This window comes from Eleginops maclovinus, chromosome 10 (assembly GCF_036324505.1).
Source record: "Eleginops maclovinus isolate JMC-PN-2008 ecotype Puerto Natales chromosome 10, JC_Emac_rtc_rv5, whole genome shotgun sequence".
In the NCBI taxonomy this organism is placed as follows: domain Eukaryota; kingdom Metazoa; phylum Chordata; class Actinopteri; order Perciformes; family Eleginopidae; genus Eleginops; species Eleginops maclovinus.
In genome coordinates, this window is record NC_086358.1 from 6,523,686 (window position 1) to 6,543,416 (window position 19,731).

Genomic DNA, 19,731 nt, shown 5'->3' on the forward strand with positions numbered 1-19,731 from the left:
CTCAATTTCTAAAGTTTATTAATGGATGAAAATGAATTAATCTGACAGCTTTTTTTAACAAATGACTGTGCTACATAATCATCTGATATTTGAGATGACTTACTTGTGTCTGTCTTTTCATGGTACATTACATTTCTTTATTTCTTTGAGTTTTTTGAATATTTAAAAATTAAAATGAGCATTTTCCAAGACATTCTTCTATTTCCAACATTTGATTTTTCTTCAAACCTTTTTTTGTGTCTTTGGATCAATACATCTTTAAGGAAACACTTTGGCTTAACCAGTTTGACTTAAGTTAGTGTTTTGTTTTTACCAGTGGGAAAATGTTTTTTAGAAACCAGACATAAACATTAACAACTAAGCTGAACTCAGACTGATATTTTTGGTAAATTGTCTTTTAGCCATAAACAGACAAAACTCAGATACATTATTTTATCACTTTTTTAAAAATATCCTTGGGCTGGGCTTAATCCTTCTCTGAGAAACCGGCCAGTACAGTTTTTGGAACTGTGTCCCAGAATGGCAAAGGTTTGCAACAGACTGACAACCAGACACTTGTAACCGCTGCTCACATCTAAAAAGGCCAACAATACATCAAACAGCGGGGATAAAAGAGAAAGAGTTACAGTCACTGGTGTCCCAGCTTTTTGATATGCTGCAGTTCTATCTAGGTCTCTATTCACTTCTTAATGGATGGCTACATTTTGATCATCACAAGCTTAAAGGTCCTTTAAAACAGAATTATATAAAAGGCTATCCTCCCTCACATTCTTCCTGTTCCTCCTTTCATATATCAGTACTGTAACTACCTTCTCTCCCTCACCAAAGTCACACACATTCACGCTTAGCTTCCAACTAGTCATGCATACTAATCTGCGTTGTAACTTAGAGCCGTGGCCAGCCGCTGCCTGCCTGCCCCATCAAACATGCATAAGAAACAGATGTATCTTTGATGTAGGCTTGTTCGCCTTGCCCCATGTGCAGGACTGTATGAATGGATGAGCGAGTGTGTGTGATGTGTGTCTTTGTAAGTGTGCTCCCAGGCCCTGCGGGTGGAAGCCAGAGTGAGGAGACGCGGCTGCATGCCCAAACACACAAGGAGAGACATAAATCCATGGCAGGACAAATTATCGATGCAGCGATATGTTGCCATACATTACCTTAAATGCATAATTCATAAGACTGGAGGCAATGCCATAACTCTATTTATAGCTATAAAACATACTGTTGGAGATGTCATTTAGTCACTATTTTAAGGTTTCTTGTAAAGATAATATTCTCACTTTCATTTTAAGAGGAATTTCTGAAAATGTGTTTGAATATAATTCTTAAACTCTCAATTACAATATACTGTATATGACTATAGATAAGATAAGATGTACCTTTATTAATCCCTGTGGGGAAATTGTTTTTTTTGTGTTGATACAATAAATAAATATTCTATATGAATATATAACATGTTAAAAGCTGTTTTTGTAAACTCCTTTGTGAATTAAAAAATGAAAAGAAATGAAATTGAAATGAAAAGTACAGAATTATTAAGAATCTTTGTAGAAACATAAACGTGAAATGAAATACACAGATTGTACTGAATGCACTGAATATTAAGTTTGAAGCTTAATTTAATATATTATTTGATAGGAAAAGTAGACACAATTAGATGTTTGAAGTAAATATAGGAAGCATCCTGATTTTGGTGCGGTTTTGTTTGTATGTGTTCTTTTAGCCACCTGGTGTTTTATGCATAAATATTGTTGCTGAGTTGAGGGTATGGCACTGGTCCAGAGACTGCCATTTTTAAGCACCTTGACTCGTGAAAACTTCCCTTGCATAACATTGTACAAAATATATCATATAAGTCATCGGAGGTGAGAGCTTATCCTGCTTGTCATATGCCACACTCGTGCCAGAAGCTGCCTCATTTGCTCCGTCCCTGTGTGTGTGCGCTAACATCTGTAGCAATTATATAAATAAAGCCCCCTCTCACGAGTCCATGACCATTTGAAGTAACCCTGACCCCCCTTCCTATCGTCTCGTCACACATCCACACAAGGCTTATGAAAAATACAAAAACACACATTTCTGTCCCTCATGCAATCCTTGCCCCCCACTCGCCCACACACACACACACACACACACACACACACACATCTTTTTCCTTTTTCCCCTAAGACAATTGTGTTGCTCACTCTCTATTGTGGAAGCCTGTCATTTCCACATGTCTGTTGGCCATAAAACAGCAAAGAGCCGACTAAAAGCATCCCTTTCCTGGCTAGCAGGGTCACAATTTGTCTCATATACAGGACACACCTTAGCCCAACAGTTTGCACATATCCTTCTGATCCCTTTACCTCCCAAAGTGCTCTCCTTTCCACTGACACGGGAAACCATCGTATAAAACTAGCAAAGCTGTCTGACTTTTTTGATATTTTCATTCAGACTAGTAAAAAAAAGAGTAACATTACTCTCACTGTGTTCTGGTTTCAGACTTTCAGTGAACTTTAAGGAGTTTGTTGCTAGAGAAAGTCTTAAAAGCAGAGGTGGAAGAAGTACTCAGGTCATGTTAAGTAAAACTAGAAGTACCAGAGTGTAGGAATACTCAGTTACAAGTACAAGTCCTAGGAACAACATGTCACTGAGGTAAAAGTACAAAACCATAAACACCAAAATAAACTTAAACTACCAAAAGTAAAAGTACTCATTATGCAAATTGGCCAATTGTAAAATAATATATATTCTATATTCTTATTATAATTATTGCTGCATTAATATGTTTATCAAAGCTAGTAAAGGTGCAGCTAGTTTTAATCACATTATATGCTGCAGGGTAGTTTGTGAATTTACTCCATGTGTAACCTAAGTCTTGTCATTTAAATCACATTTGAAAAGTAACTAAAGGTATTATTATTATTATTATATATAAATGGTTATTATCAATGTAGTTGAGTAAAAGTACACCAATTACCTCTGAATTGTAGTGTGGTAGAAGTACAAATTAGTTAAGTACAAGCCCCTCAAAATTGTATTTAAATAAAGTACTTGAGTAAATGACAATGTACTTAGTTACTTTACAACCCTGTCCTCCTTACCTCCCAAAGTGCTCTCCTTTCAACTGACACGGGATACCGATGCCTAAAAAGTAAAAACGATCAAAACTGTCTTACTTTTTAAAAACTTTTTCATGCTGAGTAGTAGAAGAGAGTAACATAACTCTCACTGTGGTCTTATTTCAGAGTTTCAGTGAACTTTAAGGGGAGTTTATGTAGCTTGAGAAAGTCCTAAAAGAAGCTGAACACTGAGCCTGGTGTCTTTTGTGTTTCTCAACGTGCCTCGCGCTGGGTTTCCCTAGCATTGTCATGACAACAGTGTGTACGCACCGACACTAGCCTTTGAAAACAATACACCCACGAAGATTTTGGCTAGCTAGCAAACTTTACTCGCGTCTGAAAAGTTAGCCCAAGCGTACCAACACATGAAAAGTCGCGACTGAAACGATATAAATTCACCCTAGCGACGAGCAAGTGCACAAGTGTCTAGTGGAGACAAAAGCAGTGTAAAGATGCATTCATTCACATACCTTCCTGACGAATAAATCCTCTTTTTCCTTCCCGGACCGTGTTAGCTAACCGCGCCAACTTCACTACAGTCGCGTTGTTAAAAAGTTTGTCACAACGGTCTTATCATTTCCTTTCCCTGTACACTCTGTGGACACTTGTAGCCTTGCTGCTCGACATGTGAGGTAGTGAGAACACCGTCCAGCACTAACTTCCTCCGCCCAGAGACTCATTCTCCACTACTCCGTCTGCTTCTATCAAAGGATGCTTTGCTCCGCCTCGCTCTGCCATCCAGATAAATCATTGTGATCCAGGAGATTTATAGTTTACGTGTCTTAAATGATGGCAGGATGTATTTTTTCACAAAAAGCATGTTCGAGGATATTATTGAGATTTATAGGCTTGATTTTATTTGTCGACCTTTAACCCTCATTACACCAAAATATAACATAACTACCGACTGGATAATAGCTACTGTAACAAACAATCATAGCTATAATATTTATCATATGTTAAATGATTTATATTATAAACTTAATTACTTTAAATCTAATACAAATGTGTTTGTAAAGCCCTTTTCACATACCAAGGTAACTCAAAGTGCTTCACAAACCAATTCATATCTTTGTGATGATCAACGCAGGACTGAATAAAATAATAATTAAAACGAATAAAAAGGAATAAAATAAGGGTAAAATTAGAACAAAATAAGAACCAAATACAATTCAGTTAAAAGCCACATTAAACCGGTGGGTCTTGAGTCTGCTCTTTAAAAAGAGTTATGACAACATAATATTATGTTATTTTCTGTCATTTGAAAAGATGGATTATCAGATTAGTAAAGCAAATGGTAATTTGCATATTGTGTAAAACAAAAACAGACTAAGCACATGAGTAAATCCCCACTTATGTAAATTAGATCAAATGGCAAACATGAACTCATTACATATCATCAAAGTAATCATTAAAACAGATACCGAAATAGATAATGTGAAGTTATTAGAAACAACTTGACTTTTGAATTTGATAGATGAGATAGAATAAAGCAAATGTGAGATGTGACTAAGTGTAGTTGTGGGGTTTGCTGTTCCCAAATGGGATTAAAGATTAAGGTTAAAGTCATTGTAATTCGCAAGGAATCAAGTCACCTAACACAAAACCTAAAGGTTCCTTTTATTTTTTCGAAATGGTTTGTACATTTCTTCACATTCATGTGAATTCTGGCAAATTATCTTAATAGGAGATTAATAGGTATTTAGACTCCACTGTGCTATCTCATTATTGAAGTGGGCCTATATGACCCTGTTGATATTGGCCTAATCCTTTGAATTTCCCCAGTTCAAACAACCCGGGTGACACCGGCATTAACTAAGATAATCCAGAGTAGATTCACTGAATGTTTCACATGCTACTCTTTAACCTAATGAAATTTAAATTTCATACATGGCTTTAAAGGAATAGCAGGCAGTTGAATTTGGTAAACAGAGTGACGTGATAAATCTAATTCTTTATAAAGTATCTTGTTGACAGGTTTTCTTGTTGGTCGATACACTTTTCTTGGAGGAATTAGAAAATGTGAAATCAAAATATGTTAAAGAAAGTTCTCAACCATGATGTAACCAGGATTTAACATTTGCATTAAACTCATTCTTTGTTTGTAGTTTGCTGAAATGGTTAGTAAAAAATGACGTGTGTGGCCCCGAACTGTGGCTGCTAAAGTATAAGCAAGTAACAGAGCCCAAGCCCCCTGATGTCATTTTACATTCTGTTTTGTGTACCAAACCAATAGTGGCCAGTTATACACCACAATGTGTCAAACTTATTTTCTACTAAGAGCCAATTCAAGCTTAGCTGCAGTTTGAGTGCTATATGTAATCAAACACATTTTAACAATAGCTCAAAGTCCCAACCTTTTCTCAAGTAGTTCCTAGAGCATAAATTGCAACTGTCAGGGTAAGGGTGGTAGCAAAGCAGCAGCAACAACAATCATTGAGTAACTGCACTATACTTGAATTATGATAATATATTATATAATACTTCTGTACTCACAAATGAATCCACATGTGAAAAAACAGACACAGTCATAGACCTCCCACAGAAATCCCATTGCACACAATTACAAAGGGCATATACTTAACAATGATATTATGTAAACAGGAATAAAAGTAGTTGTTGAGTTATTATACGTATGTTATTGGTTTTGGGATAGGCCCATTTATTGAGATCAACTGTTCTTAAGTGTCATTTATATTTGTGATCATTGCAAAGGATCCGGAACGTGATATAGCACAGTAAGGATTATAATCCCATCCTCTCTATCATATCACAACTGTTGGATGCTTCTATAAACGTACAACCATCATTTGAGAAACATATTTAAAGAATCTTGTTGCCAGGAATATTTTTAAGACTTGAAATTGTGTGTTTGTGTGTCATAGCATTTTGGGACCCAAATTGCTGATACCAATGGTTAAAGTCAGGCAGTTCACGATGAGTGTCACTAGATGGCGATATATTGCCACAATCTGACACTGGCCAATGAGGTAGAGGGGATTTCTGTGATTTTAGCTCTTGGTGTTTATCTAATGACAATACTGGTAGTTGTGGGCTCAAACACAGACTAACAAAATAACTTCTTTTTTTTAAAAACACACACATTTCAATATAAATATATTTTAGTTTGGCAACATAATAATATTATAATAATAGATATATAGGCTATTCTGTATTTTTTAATTGACAATACTTTCAGGCAAACACAAGCAAATATATATATATATATATATATATATATATATATATATATATATATATATATAATACATATACAGTATAATTAATAAAATGACAGTACAAATATATATATATATATATATAGATTTCCTTTATTCAAGCAAATACATATTTACATCATAAACATTGACATAAGGGGAACACAGGATCACAAACAGGGTAAAACAAATACAAATAAATAAATATAAAGGATAAACAAGGTAACATTTTAAGTAAAATATTTTATATTTTTAAAATTATTTTTGTTTTTAAAATTATTTTTGTTTTTAATAGTGGTGCCATATTATCGTAATTCTAGGTACAAATTTAGAAAATGTGGTTAAGATACACATTTTTATTTTATTTGGTTGATTTCTGTCAAAGGTGACGACACTCATACCCGGATATCCTAGTTGAAAATGTCCGTGTTGAACACGGGAAGTTGAGTTTTCTACCCTCGTATTCCTGAATAAACTTTACGTACGTTCGTGCGTTGGAACGCAGTGTGAACCACCCACTACGCATTTGACGTACGTACGTTCTCTATTTGCTCCTTGGAGATTCCCCTTCCTTCCTGGGCTGTTTGAGGTAAACCGCCGCGGTCGCATCAGTTTCGTGAGTACCTGACGGAGAAGAAATCAAACTGTACATGTAACGTGTTTGTCACAAATGTGTGAAACATGCGGAGGCAGTGGACAGCACGAAGCTAGAGCCTGGAGAGGTTACGGTGGCGAAAGTACAACCCGGGAGGAACTTATCGTCTCCATGGCTGCGAAAAGTTAACGTACAGACGGTCGGAAAACAGGCATAATTCCCCTTCGACCGACTTGAGGTAAGAATAACCGATTTGTGAGCCGACTTGAGGGACTACACAGCCGTGCTGCCGCTTCGGTAACGTCGACCAAATGATTGAATAAGAGTGTCTTTGTTTACAAGGTCCCCGGCGTCCCCGGTTCGCGCTGTCTCAATGGGATTGTTCAGTTTTCATCTGGCAGCACTGTATAGCTAATGTTGGTGGCAGTGACAGGGCTCACAGGCTTACAGTGTGGACAGAAATAGATCGATTATGTGACACTGCTTCTTATTTAAACAGGGTTTCACATGACGGCAGTGGAGTTCATGTTATTCCCGCCTGCTTCAGTGCACTAACAGAATAACACAATAACATGTTTCTTCTAGGTGTCTGTTTAAGGAGAGATGGTCAGGTCAGAGGGCAAGGTCAGGTACATGAACATCTTGAGATACTACAGACACTTGCTTTATGGACAATTACCCAGCAAGGGTGCTGTGTGACCTGAGGCTTCAACTTCCCATTTTATTATTTGCCGTTAAAGCATAATAAAATCTTAGGGCTTCACATGATTTGGAGGATAGTGAACTGCAGTCCAATCAATTGTGTTCCGCTTTGACAGTTGTCACTGAGTGTGTGAGACAGTCAGGACTTTTGGGTTGTGTAGAGATGACAACTTACAATGTACCGTGAAATCAGCTCACATCCTCCCTTTCCCTTATTCCCCCTCTATGTCCCTGGAGAATAGAAATGAAATATAATCTCTCTCAGTCACTGGCTCTGACTATAAATCAGCACCCAGAGATACAGCAGCTGACACAGAGGGACAGGTGGCCCCGTTGGACAGGTGCACCCTTAACAAAGGGTGGCTGTCCCCTTTTTTTTAGGTTAGTTTCTGCTTTCCCATGTCTACAATCTGCTTTCGTAATTCAGTTTTTGTCCCTTGCTTTTGAATGTCTGTGCGTGCTTCAACATGGTAAGGTTGAATTGAAACCACTCCAATGTGATTGCACAACCAACACTTGCTTTGGTCATTCAATGGCGTTGTACAACTGAAACAAGTAAGCTGTTTGTGTCGAGCTTTCTGTATGACACATTCTTTACAACTCCAGCCATACACTCTAAAACTAGGGTTGGACTTACAGTGTACGTCAGCAACATTTTACATATCATAGCCTGTACCGTTTTCGGGAATTTTTGTGTAACACAAAATAGTTTCAGTCTCAATGCGTGTAAACAAGGGAACAGGATTCATGCTCTGAGTTGTTTATTAAGAACACGCCCTTACTGTGAAACCAAGCAGAGTTCCTGACAAATGACATGACTGTGAAACCGGCTTTTAACTACATTTGTAGTTCACAGCTAATGGTGAACCCACTTCTAAGTGCATTAAAGTACCTTCAAAATATATGTTGCATGACTAGTTTCCTGTCATGTTACCGTAGGCTTGTGCGTTCTGCCTTGGTTTGCTGGTGAACACTGAATTCAGAGAGGGAGAGGGAGTACATGAAGGATCAGAAAAGAGGTCAGCAAAGGGATGTGAAGTGGAAGAGGGAGGAGAGGGAAAGTTTGAAGGCTTATCTCAGTAATGTGCAGGGACAGTTGAGCAATGATGAGGGTTGCAGTCAGTCACCACTGTCTTCTTCTTAACCCTTCACTTCCTCCTGTGGCACTGACAGCTGACTTTCTTCCCCAAGGAACCCATATAAAAACAAAAAAGCCTTTTGGTAATTGTGTGAGGGTGAAATGTAATGTGTTTTCCTAAACATGCCTCACCCTGCCAAGCCTGGTGGAAGTAACTAAGTAAATTGACTGTACTCGAGTACAATTTTGAGGTACTTGTACTTTACTTGAGTATTTCTATTTAATGATACTTTATACTTCTACTCCACTACATTTAAAAGGGAAATACAGCTACATTTATGAAACAGCTTTAGATACTTTTAAGAGAAAAGAGTCAAATTATTTAAATATTTTACAAAAAGTAAATCAGAACTTTGTTTGTCTATAAAACAAAAATGCTACTTTGTGCAACAATATTATCTAGAAATGTCACATATATAAATATAATAATATACACACAGAAAGGCAATTTTTCTGCACAATGATTAGTTTTTATACTTTAAGTACATTTCGCTTAAGTAGGATTTTGAATGCAGCACTTTTACTTGAAATTGAGTAATTTGACAGTAATGTTTTGGTACTTTAATCTAATAAAACATTTGAATACTTCTACCACCACTGGGTTCCTATTCACAATAAAGAGTGAGATCTCCACGACTCTCTATTGAGGTTTATTTAAATCTCATGGACGCAGCCTCCCAGCTACTCTGTCAGCCACTGCGCATGCGCCATGCTGACACTCCAGTAATCCGCTGTTATAGGAGATTGCATCCTCTGCCACTGCGCTCACGCTACCAGTGAGGGAGAATTAAAGCCTGAGGAAGAAAAAAAAAAAAACACATAGCGGGTACAGCAGTTAACGGGGATCATAACGTGCCCAAATGGAGCCATTAAAACGGGATGGATCAGCTTTACATTGTGAGCACGCGACAGCGGGACTGGAGCGAGGATGTATCTAATATAAGGCTCAGCATCTACAGCCCAAACGCAGGAAATATGATATAGACGCAGGTTGGGGATGGACCCGGTGGAAGATGGTGAAATTTGCTTATTAGTACTGCTTCCTGGATGAGACCTCTTCGGTTATTTGGCGTTTCTTAAAGCCTGTGTGGCCTCAGTACCGCTGTTTGGACCACCTTTTCTTTTATCCAAGTAATGCTTTGCAGTGCTGTCTAAATTGAATCGATGATTGATTTAAACCCAATACACGGAATATCGCCCTCCTTGGACTTTTGCCTCGGGGTTTTTACCAGCGATCGATACTTGTCAAAACATGCATGCAAATGGTGCGATACGTGTTTCCTCCGCCTGTAGATAGTCTCGCTATGACAGCAAGTCCTCATGCATCTCAGAGCAAGTTGATGAACTAGACTGGCCGGCCTCGGCGCAGGGATCAGACAGAAATTAAGCTTCAGACAGCAGCGGAAACTGGGATCATCTCTGGCAGAGCACCGCAGCCCGGAACGGAACATCTCTCTCCGGTATTTTGTCGGATTTACACACAACTTGCAGCTGAGCTCTAAAACATTTTCATGCTGTGGTAACTGTTGAGGTTTAAAGAGCAGTTGTGGAGTGATTTTTGTTTTGTTGACCCCCTGAGAAAGAGCTCCCCAATATGACTGTTCATCCAGCTGGAGAAATGCAGCTGTGGTGTTTTACTAGGAAACTTTCACAGCAGCTGTTACTGGGACTGGATGTCTGAAACATGAGACTTGGGTATTAGCATACTTGTAGTTTTGCCAACACCCTTCCCAGCAAATGCAATGCATTGATTTCCTCCAGTGCCCGCATTGTAAATGACTCAGTGGAGATATTTATTATGACTTTTTATTCCTGCAAAATCCATGCCACCATCACTATCAGCTGTCTTTATGGATCATAATGCATCTGTGCTGCCCTGGATGTGTTCCATTAAACTGCTGAGATGCTGAAAGACCATTTACCTCTGCTTCCCATCTTCTCCTGCTCTAGCTAATTGATTGTTTTTCTGAGCATGAGCAAAATGATAGAGGACCCCGGCATGAGACTGCACAGACTGGGGAGATGTGTCGGAAGGAACGCAGGAGGAATTATGAGTGGCACTGGAAGACATGGTGCAGAGTGTTACAAGCTTAAAGTCTACAAGAGGGAGAATTACGAGCCTTTGCTGTGAGAAAATTGTATTTTCTCCTCTCTGCGAGCGAATGTTGAATGAGAATCAGTGCGACACGCATCACATTACTATTTGAATTGAGATCTTCTTCCCCTGTGCACTGTGGGACACCCTTCCTGCATACTTAGACCACTGCAAGTTAAATCTTTGGAGTATCTATATCTTTAATTCCCTGCAACCTTGGAGGTCTTTGTGGAGAACAAAAATGGCTCTCAATAATAAAGTTGTCAAGCAGGAAGTTTACACTTAATACAAAAATGTAAACTACCCCTTTTAGTCTCAGTGGATCTCAGTTTGTCTCACTGAGTACAAGTGTGGGTCCTTTGTCAGCTTTCGTGCTTTAAAAAGCTAAACAAACATCTTCCAAGACTGTTTCCTATCGCCGTGGTGATGGGGAGCTCGGCCTCGTCTCTGACTGCAGAGACAGAGTCGGACCATGGCTTCCGCAGCACCCCGTACCCGTCCTCCCCCCCTGTGGGCTGGCTCAGGAACAGCCACAGCAGCCCGGTGTGGGGCACTACCTTCATCACCCGTCAGCAACAGCACCCGCTGCCTCACCGAGAACGCAGGTAAGAGCCAACGGTGTCCCCTCAGCAGGGTGCCAACGTGTTTCTCAGATGAGTGCACAGGGAGGCGGGCCAGTTGATAGGGATGTCCCCGGTTGAATGAGACCGAGTGTTGTGTTTCACGGGGATGTAAAGCTGTGAGCGTGAGTGGTATTTTTCCGGGGCTCTCGTCTTGGCTTCAGTATTTGTGCGAAGTGCAGACAGTGCTGTAAACTATACTTCATTTGAGAAAGGTACTTTCTCTCCCACAGGCCTCTAGAAATGCTAATGGAGGATTCACTAACCTCAGAGAACTGGATGTTTCACTTGAGCTTATCTAATCAAAGCCTGTATTTTTGATGTTTTTTATCTGATGCACCAAAATTCTGGTTAAGCCGGATTTAAAAACCAAAATCCCAGCCCATTGGATCCTCCTAGAACAGCTGTCCATGTATGTGCTACTCTTCATGCAGCGCTGAGAGGATTGCCTGGAGTTTTATTCCTTTTTGATATGATTAAAAACAGAGTACAATCTCTTTGTATGTGGCTGGACACAACTTTAAACCAGGGTGGGAATTTCACAGCGGCCATGGCGGGCATGGCCTTCATTGCCCCTCTGTCTGGTCGTGATGCCTCGAAAATATTTGTACGTCCTTCGGCCACCATGGCCTATGTGCCCTGTTACTGTTAAAATCTCGACGTTGCTTTAAAAGTGTCAGAGCAGTGGTCTGGACTCTGAACTGCATTAGTCCTTGTAGCTTGGATTGGTTGCGCGCACCTCACGTGTTATACGTCGCATCATTCAATCATCATTGCAGCGTCTATAAGAATACAAGGAGGCCTCGTGTCTCTTTTTGTCCGTGAGTTTATTCACTTCTGAGACAGGTTACTGTCGTCCGGAACCACGCCAAAACAACAAAGAAGTATGTTAATTATCACACACACATACCGTTAGCTCTCCCATAGCGTTCCCCCGTCTCTCTCTCTCTAGGTACCTCCCTTCTCCTCACCCAGTGGCGTTTTTAAATGTACAAAACTGGTGGGGCACGAACAACTAAAATATTTATATAAAGGCTTCTTGTACCTTAATACATGGAGTAAAGAGCGCTATCACAAAGCAAAACTTAACAATAACACCAACAACCGCGATGCCTCAGCATGAAAACATCAGACTGTAGGAAACAGACACCGTCACCGTGGTTACAATAGCAATCGATCCATCGATACACAAACTATACTTCCGCTCACCAAAGCTCCAGTAGATGGTCAACTTCTTTCATTTTGTGTTTGTATTATTTACCGCTGGGTGTAGTCTAAGCCCTCTCGTCTCCTCTGCATAACTACACTTTTCGCACACACACTTACAGCCAATCAGCTCTGACTTATGAGATGACGTTTCAGTGGGGCTGCGAGCGCTTTGCTCCACTTGTGATTTGTTTTTTGCCGCACATATTGAATGAAAAGCTACTCTATTCAATGCGCAGTGTAGTAATAAAGTCATTTGTTTTCCATGTCATTTATGTGTTTTTGTTATCGGAAAGTGAAGTTGTTTATTTGTAAGCTCCAAATCCTAATTTTTCCCTAAATGGCCTTTGTGCCCTAAAACAATTTGTCCAAAAGGCCAAATGGCTTTGCCCCTAAAATGATGAAATTCCAAGCCTGCTTTAACCTATCAAAAGTTCCCCTAAGAACACACTTCACACTGAGCTAGCAGAGGCTGTGTAATTGCTCATGGTTTACACCTATCAGAGCAAACTATTAAAGGAAGAGACATTCTTTTCATACTCGCTTGTTTTGTCAGTATTGACTGCAGAAAAACCTATTTATTCAGTTACTGTATTTCAAGGCTGTGCTGCAATAATCCATTGTTCCAGTCGCTGCCTTCTGAGTCACTGTCAACACAGAGAAAGGCCTATCAGCAGTGTGTAAGGAGCTTAGTTTGAATGTGCAGCTCATCCAGCACTTTTGACGGACTTTCTTCCAAAGGATGATCTTCTCAAACGCCCTCACAGAAACTTGTTTAGAAGCGTTTCCAGTTTTCCTTCAGCTTTTTTGGGTCATGTCTCCCTGAATGAGAACAGGCAGTTGTTATCGACCGCCTGTAGTGTATTGAAGTTGTTGCTGAGTCACTCAGGACATCACGGTCCGGTTGTTAGTTATTGATTTTCAGAGAGCCCGATCACATTTCCCCACAATGGATGTCATTATTTATTCAGCGTCAGTCTCCTGTTGGGCTTTCATCTTTCTTGACTCCTGCTCGTTGCTATCAATGCTTCCTTTGCCGTTGCTCTACATTTAACCGTTAAGGCAGTTTCACCTTACTCCTCGGAGAGTTTTCAAATATAGAAAAGACTGTTTTCATCCCATCTTTAAACACAGTTCCATCAACCATCACACCATGTATTAAATCAACTCTGCAGCTCCTGCTGTCAGTGTAATTTTGCATCATATAGTCAACTCTTTGCGTTTGGCTGTCTCCACTCACATCAGACTCCACCCTCAGTCAGCTGAGCACATAAACACTGGCAGACATGCACAGATACACACCGTTCAGTCTACTGCTGGGAGGGAAAAGGCACACACACATATCCTGACAATAGATGTTTTAGAAACGGTGTGCAGCAGCACTTGGAACATGCCCTGATATCTTCCCCCTCTCTCACACACGCACACACACACACACACACACACACACACACACACACACTCACTCATTTGCAGTCTTATGCACATATACACATACTGCTGAGTGAGCCTAACAACGTTAGGCAAGCTTTGCTGAGCTGTGACAGAGCATGAAATACAGAAACAACAGAACACTATGAGCCCAGCTTAACTTCAGGCGTTCTCGAACAGTTTATTCTTTAATATATTGTCCCATAAAACGTTTTCTTTTCCCAGGTCTCCTAGCTGGGAGTCTGCAGGAACCGTCTTGTCCTTGGGTATTTTCAATTTGTTTTCATCTAGCAGCGACCCCATTGACTTTGGGAAGTGTTTGTGTGCTCTGAGTCAACTGTGAAGTTTCACTCAACATAACAACCCACTGAGCAGATGAAGATGGGGTTTAGTTGTGTCTCATTTTTTCCTTTTAAAAGCGGCGCAATACAGTATTATTATCCTATTATTGTTTTAGTAAACAATGTGACTGTGCTTCATTTTTATCTCAGCCCTGTAGTGCTGCTGGGTTCCTTTGCACATGGCCTTTGGAGCCCTTGCAGTTGGAGTGTGCTCTCTCCAGAGTCGATCCCCGGCTCTCCTCTGTCCCAGCATGATGGATGATAGCGTTTATCGCAGCTCCATTCCACTGGCTCTCCTCCCTTTAATTGGATTAAAACGGGTCCACTTGGATTCGACCAGTGCTCACTGGCCGTGTTTATGTCTGAGTTATTTCAGCAAGTCCTCCCCAGCTATTGCCTGGTGAAGACAGGGCAGTGTCAGGACAGTCCTCGAGCCACCCGGATAGATTTGGCACGCAGGCTTTGTCTCACAGTGTGCCTTTCTTTGGAAAACAGAGCACCAATGCGGCACAAAAAACAGCCTATTGGCCCTGAAACTGACATGATTCCAGATCCCCACAACTCCTGTTGCCATGGAAATCTGTAGCATATGTTCTGTAACCTAATTCTATCGGGCCCTAGATGAGACCACACATGGCAGCCTCACACGCCAGAAGAAACATGTGCTGGCAAATTACACCTCTGGAGGAACACGTAACACACTGCTCATTCATGTCAGTGTTTATTGATGTCAGTCAGATAGAAGCCAGGGAGCTACAGAAACCTCTTGGCAAGAAGTCTGCCTTCATGGAGTTGAATTTGTGTCTTTGAGACAGAAAGTGGAGCTCCTCTCTGTGCTGCCTGTCTAAGAAGCTCCCCTCTGGCTGAAGGCAGTACTGTGTCAGCAGCAGTGACCCTGCCCTCCATGTTTGGGTGCCCGCAGGAAGTTCAGATACTCAGAGCGGTGGCTGTAGCATCGTGCCCTTTCCATTCCTCCCTCTTCTTCCTCCGTGACTCCGGAGCTTCCTGCCAGCTTCCTGCTTGCTCTCGCTCTTTTCTGTGATGTCTCCTGAAACCCAGTCAGACAGTTTCCTCTGTTTAAAGATTCAAATGTCTGAAGCTGTCTCCACCATCGACACATTCACTCGTCAAAAATGAGCTCCGGTCTTAAAATATTCACCGAGGGCACAGCTAGAGGTCAGAAGCTTCTCTCTGCCCCCCCCCCTTTCGGCCAGGAATTCTTAGTATTTCCAGTTCAACACTGTTCGATCATCTTATTTATAATCCTTGGGTTTGAGGCCTCGATCATAAGGTCTGTGAGCATCTGGGTCAGGCTTGCCGAAAAACAACAAGTTCTTCTCATAAAAAACATAACCACTCTCAGATGTCTTCATGCATGCTATTAGCCTGAAACATAACATTTACACAACAACACCCATGTGTTCGACAGCGTCACATTCTTCTTGTGATGTTTCCATTTTTACATCATCAGCCATGTTTATTGGAGGAATGTCTCTGCACTTTTTCAAAAGACCCTTTGTCTAATTTGCTACGGTAGGAGTTCTTGTGCCAACACTAGCATTTTATATACCTATTCTCATAAAACCTAATTAAAAAGTGTCCTCTGCATCAAAGCTACCCAATTATGCAGCTGGCCTGTCCTCCATGACTAAGGCGCCATGTCGCTGATCCCTTGTGTCACTTCATCAAGTCTCAACATGTCGCAGTAGAAAGTCTTTATTTGCCTCTCAGATAAGTTGCAGTCATGGACTCGGCTCCATCATGGTGTGTTTAATGAATTCTGGGGGACCTGTCAGTGTTGAGTAATGAGTCATATTCATGCCACAACATAATGCCTGGCAGGTAGAACTGTGGCAGTTAAAGTTAATCATTGAGTCTTTGACCCTGACTTATCGGCTCCTCTGAAAAACGGGAAGGAATTCTTGCTCAGGGAAAATTACTTTTAAGTGCTCGGATCTTAGAAGCGGGAAGAATCCCACAATCGAGCCATAAACAAAACCCCTTTTTGTTTTAGTTGAAACTGCGGCAGACAGACTGCATTCATTACTGAAGAGCTGAAAAAAAAAGTCTCTGTTTGTTTCCTCAAGTGGGATGCAGAATGTGTGAAAGCGCTGATCTAATCCCCGAGTTTCTGGGTGTGTTCAGATGCAGCCGGATGTTTCGACATTCATTATCCTTTCTCTAACGGCTTCTCTGATCCAATAACAAGCTGTGCATCATCGTTCTGTCGGCTAGTGATCAGATAAAGTTAAAAAAAACCAGTAATGCTCTGAAAAAAACCCTGAGTAATGCAGTTGTAGCTGGTGGTTATGAAAATCCCTCCCTGTCACTTCTGTCACTTCTGGGGTTGCAGCTATTAAACAGGTCCATCATAAAGTGCACAGTAACAACATAAGTGCAACATAAACATTTTATAAGCTAAAGAATCTACGTCTCCGGCGATCGCCCTGCGTCCACTCAAAACTGCAGCTGTAAATATTTATTAGAGGAGTGACTCATTTTATTTGTTTGTGTGGGGGTTACATCTGGAACAAAAGCACGGCAGCTCAAAACAGTCAGACCTGCAGTTTTCCAGCCTATTAGTAAATGCTGTTAACTGAAGCTGGTTATCAAGGTTCAAAAAACAAATCAATTAGCTTTTATAACCTGAAATATTAAGAGGAAGCGACAGAAGTAGAATAAATAGCATTATTAAAACATCTACATAGGCCTTATACATTATATAAACATATATTTACTTACAGATTTAAGTGCAATGCAACATATCGCAATGGTCACCTTGAGGCTAGCAGGAATTGAACATGTGTTTTGCGGCGTTAGCATGGACGTAAGATGGTGTCTGTTCATCTGCATTATTGATTCCCCCATTGATAATGTATTAGGGTTAATTGACCTAACGTGAGTGTCTTAAAATGGCTCTAACTAGTTGCAACCAGGAAATTCAATAGCTAATGATCCAAGGCTTAAAATATGCAAAACATGTTGGATGGTTTAGCTTGAAATGCTAAATGATTTTTTTAATAGTTTAAAGTAATTAGTTGATGATCAAAAAATACTTAATTACCCAAGGTTTTCCAAATGTGGAAGCAATCTGTTGTGTGATCGGTCACGTGTGTTAGAAAACTGAGTGTTTCTCTGTCGTGCAAAAGTCTCACTAGCTACAATTACCCAACGCTGAATGGATAGGCTGCATTATTAAGTAGCAGAACCAAATCCAGTGCTAGTTTGCAATTTAAATGTACTCTAAAAATGCTTTTTCAAACACACAGCCTTTTGCTTTATCCTTTAGATGCAGCTTTGGACAAGATAAGCATTACAGTTGGCATTTTGTTTTGTCTGTCATACCAGGAAGTTCACTTTGGGTATGCTGCTCTCTGATACACATAGCATGTGAGATAAGACGTGGGGAAGTGTAATTTCATTACTGCTGATGAGTCTAAAGGGCACCGAGAAAATTGAGTCGACAATAATATGTTAGGATTGAGGCAATCCCTGTGATTCCTCGTGAAAGCGGGCCACGCGTTATATAAAATATGTGAAGTGGCGACTGACTCTCTTTGTGTTTTAGCTTAGTTCAATGTCAGGATTCCTTTATTAGTCAGCCAGTTTCTGTAAGTGTTTGAATTGTTTAAAAGGAATTATGACATCTTAGTGCTTTTGTTCTTTTTTCATTGTTAATCATGTCCTTTGTTGTTTGGATTAGAGTGAAACCAAAGGTATGTCTGTAGCTCGGTCTACATCAGATATCATCTGATGATTATATAACACAAACTGACCTGACATTTAAAAAAGTAGTTGAATTTGAATCTTAACAGACTTCAAATCTACTGACATGTTTAATCATGAAGGAGATGGATTGTCAACAGAATATATAAATAATAAAGATGTGTAAAGTAGATACACTCTGCCTGCAATGGAAGGTATCACGCCCTCCCTTCAGGCCCTGGGCTCGGGGCCAGCCACGGAAAGGTAGCGCTAATGAGTGTCGCACAAAGGCCAAAAGTCTCACAGCGGCGCGGGGAGAAGCTGGCGAGTCTCCGTTCATTCGATCAACCCGAATTCAGTGTTTGGAATGAATCCATGTGGCCAGCACAATATCATCATCACTTTTTTAAAACAAGCGTAGCATTTCTTAAAGCGTGTATTTCTCTACAGGTATCTTTTTTTATCTAAAGCCTGAGGACTTCCTTCCTGATCGCTGTGGAGCTCTCACTCCTTGTATCAGTCTGCTAAAGTGCTCTATGATTGTCTCACGCCCACTGATGCATTAAAAACCTGGCCGTGGGTCATTGATGCTCTTACTTAAATTAATTTAGACTGGGAGCAGGTACTTTATGCATCGAGGGCCTCATTGCAAAACGATGGCTTTTGCTAGAGGAGCGGTGTCTTTCTCTCCTTCTTTCTTTCTCTATATTTCCGTCTCTTCTTCACTGTAAGCTATTGGCTACTCGCCCAGGTTTGCAACACTGGGGAACTGAGGAGCTGAAGTGGGCACTTTAAGAGCGGCTCCACCGAGCACAGGGCCAAGGACGAAAGGTGTGAGTGTGTCTGTGTGTTGTTTCCTGAGTGGAGCACACGTGAAGCATCTTTTTATGTAGGGTCGGGTCATCTCTGGCTGAAATGGTTCATCGTCTGCTGCAGGCATGTACTTTACATATGTGTGTGTGTGTGTGTGTGTGTGTGTACTTCACTCTCACCCCATCCTTTTTAATTGAGGCCCAGTATAATGGTTGTAGTGTTGCCTTGCTTACATTTAATAAGTTATGTGCTTACAACTGATAATAATGAGATAATTAAGCTAGATATTAAAGAATTCCTTGCGAGGCTGATCACTTAAATTAAAAAGCTCCCACTTTGACTCGCTGCAGACAGAAACGTAATGAATTTGCACTCCCCGCGCTCCGCCGAGAACCAAATCAATTGCTTTGACAAAGTCTCCGTGTGGCTCATACCGTGACTTTGCTTTCCCCGCTCGAGATGAAAAGAGGCCTGACAGTTATGAAAATGGCCACGGGGAAGAACCTGTCATCAGACACGAGGTGTTGACTCTCGCTGAGGCTGCTGTTGTCGTCGTCGCGGCTCTCTGATAGGCCGGCCTTTGGAGAGCTGAGCGCGGTGTGAACATGTGCCATTAATGCTAGCATGGGGCCGCCTATTAATTCAACCACATTTAACTCAATTGGGGGGGGGGGGGGGCGGTGGTAGTGTGGGGATGCAGCATAGGTTCTTCGGGGATGGTTGGAACATTTTCAGACCATATTTAATCATTTCAGAGAAT

At 40.8% G+C, this 19,731-nt stretch overlaps 2 protein-coding genes across 3 annotated transcripts in view; one reads left to right on the forward strand and one right to left on the reverse strand.

Annotated features, from left to right (window-relative positions):
• The window catches only part of ankfn1b (ankyrin repeat and fibronectin type III domain containing 1b), a 124,905-nt gene extending 121,151 nt beyond the window's left edge, over nt 1-3,754 (reverse strand). The window contains exon 1 of the mRNA XM_063892566.1: nt 3,578-3,754. The gene's annotated coding sequence lies outside the window, so the exon portion shown is untranslated. The remainder of the gene's footprint in view (nt 1-3,577) is intronic.
• A 3,137-nt stretch (nt 3,755-6,891) lies between these two features.
• Nucleotides 6,892-19,731, forward strand: part of capn15 (calpain 15) — a 39,009-nt gene continuing 26,169 nt past the window's right edge. The window contains exon 1 of one of the 2 annotated variants that reach the window (XM_063893510.1): nt 6,892-7,158. Coding sequence is in view for 1 of the 2 variants with exons in the window: in XM_063893508.1 (XP_063749578.1) it covers nt 11,282-11,460 (179 nt within the window). In the remaining variant the exon portion in view is untranslated. Of the gene's footprint in view, nt 7,159-11,266; nt 11,461-19,731 lie in introns of those variants that run through there. The other variant, XM_063893508.1, reaches the window with a different exon arrangement.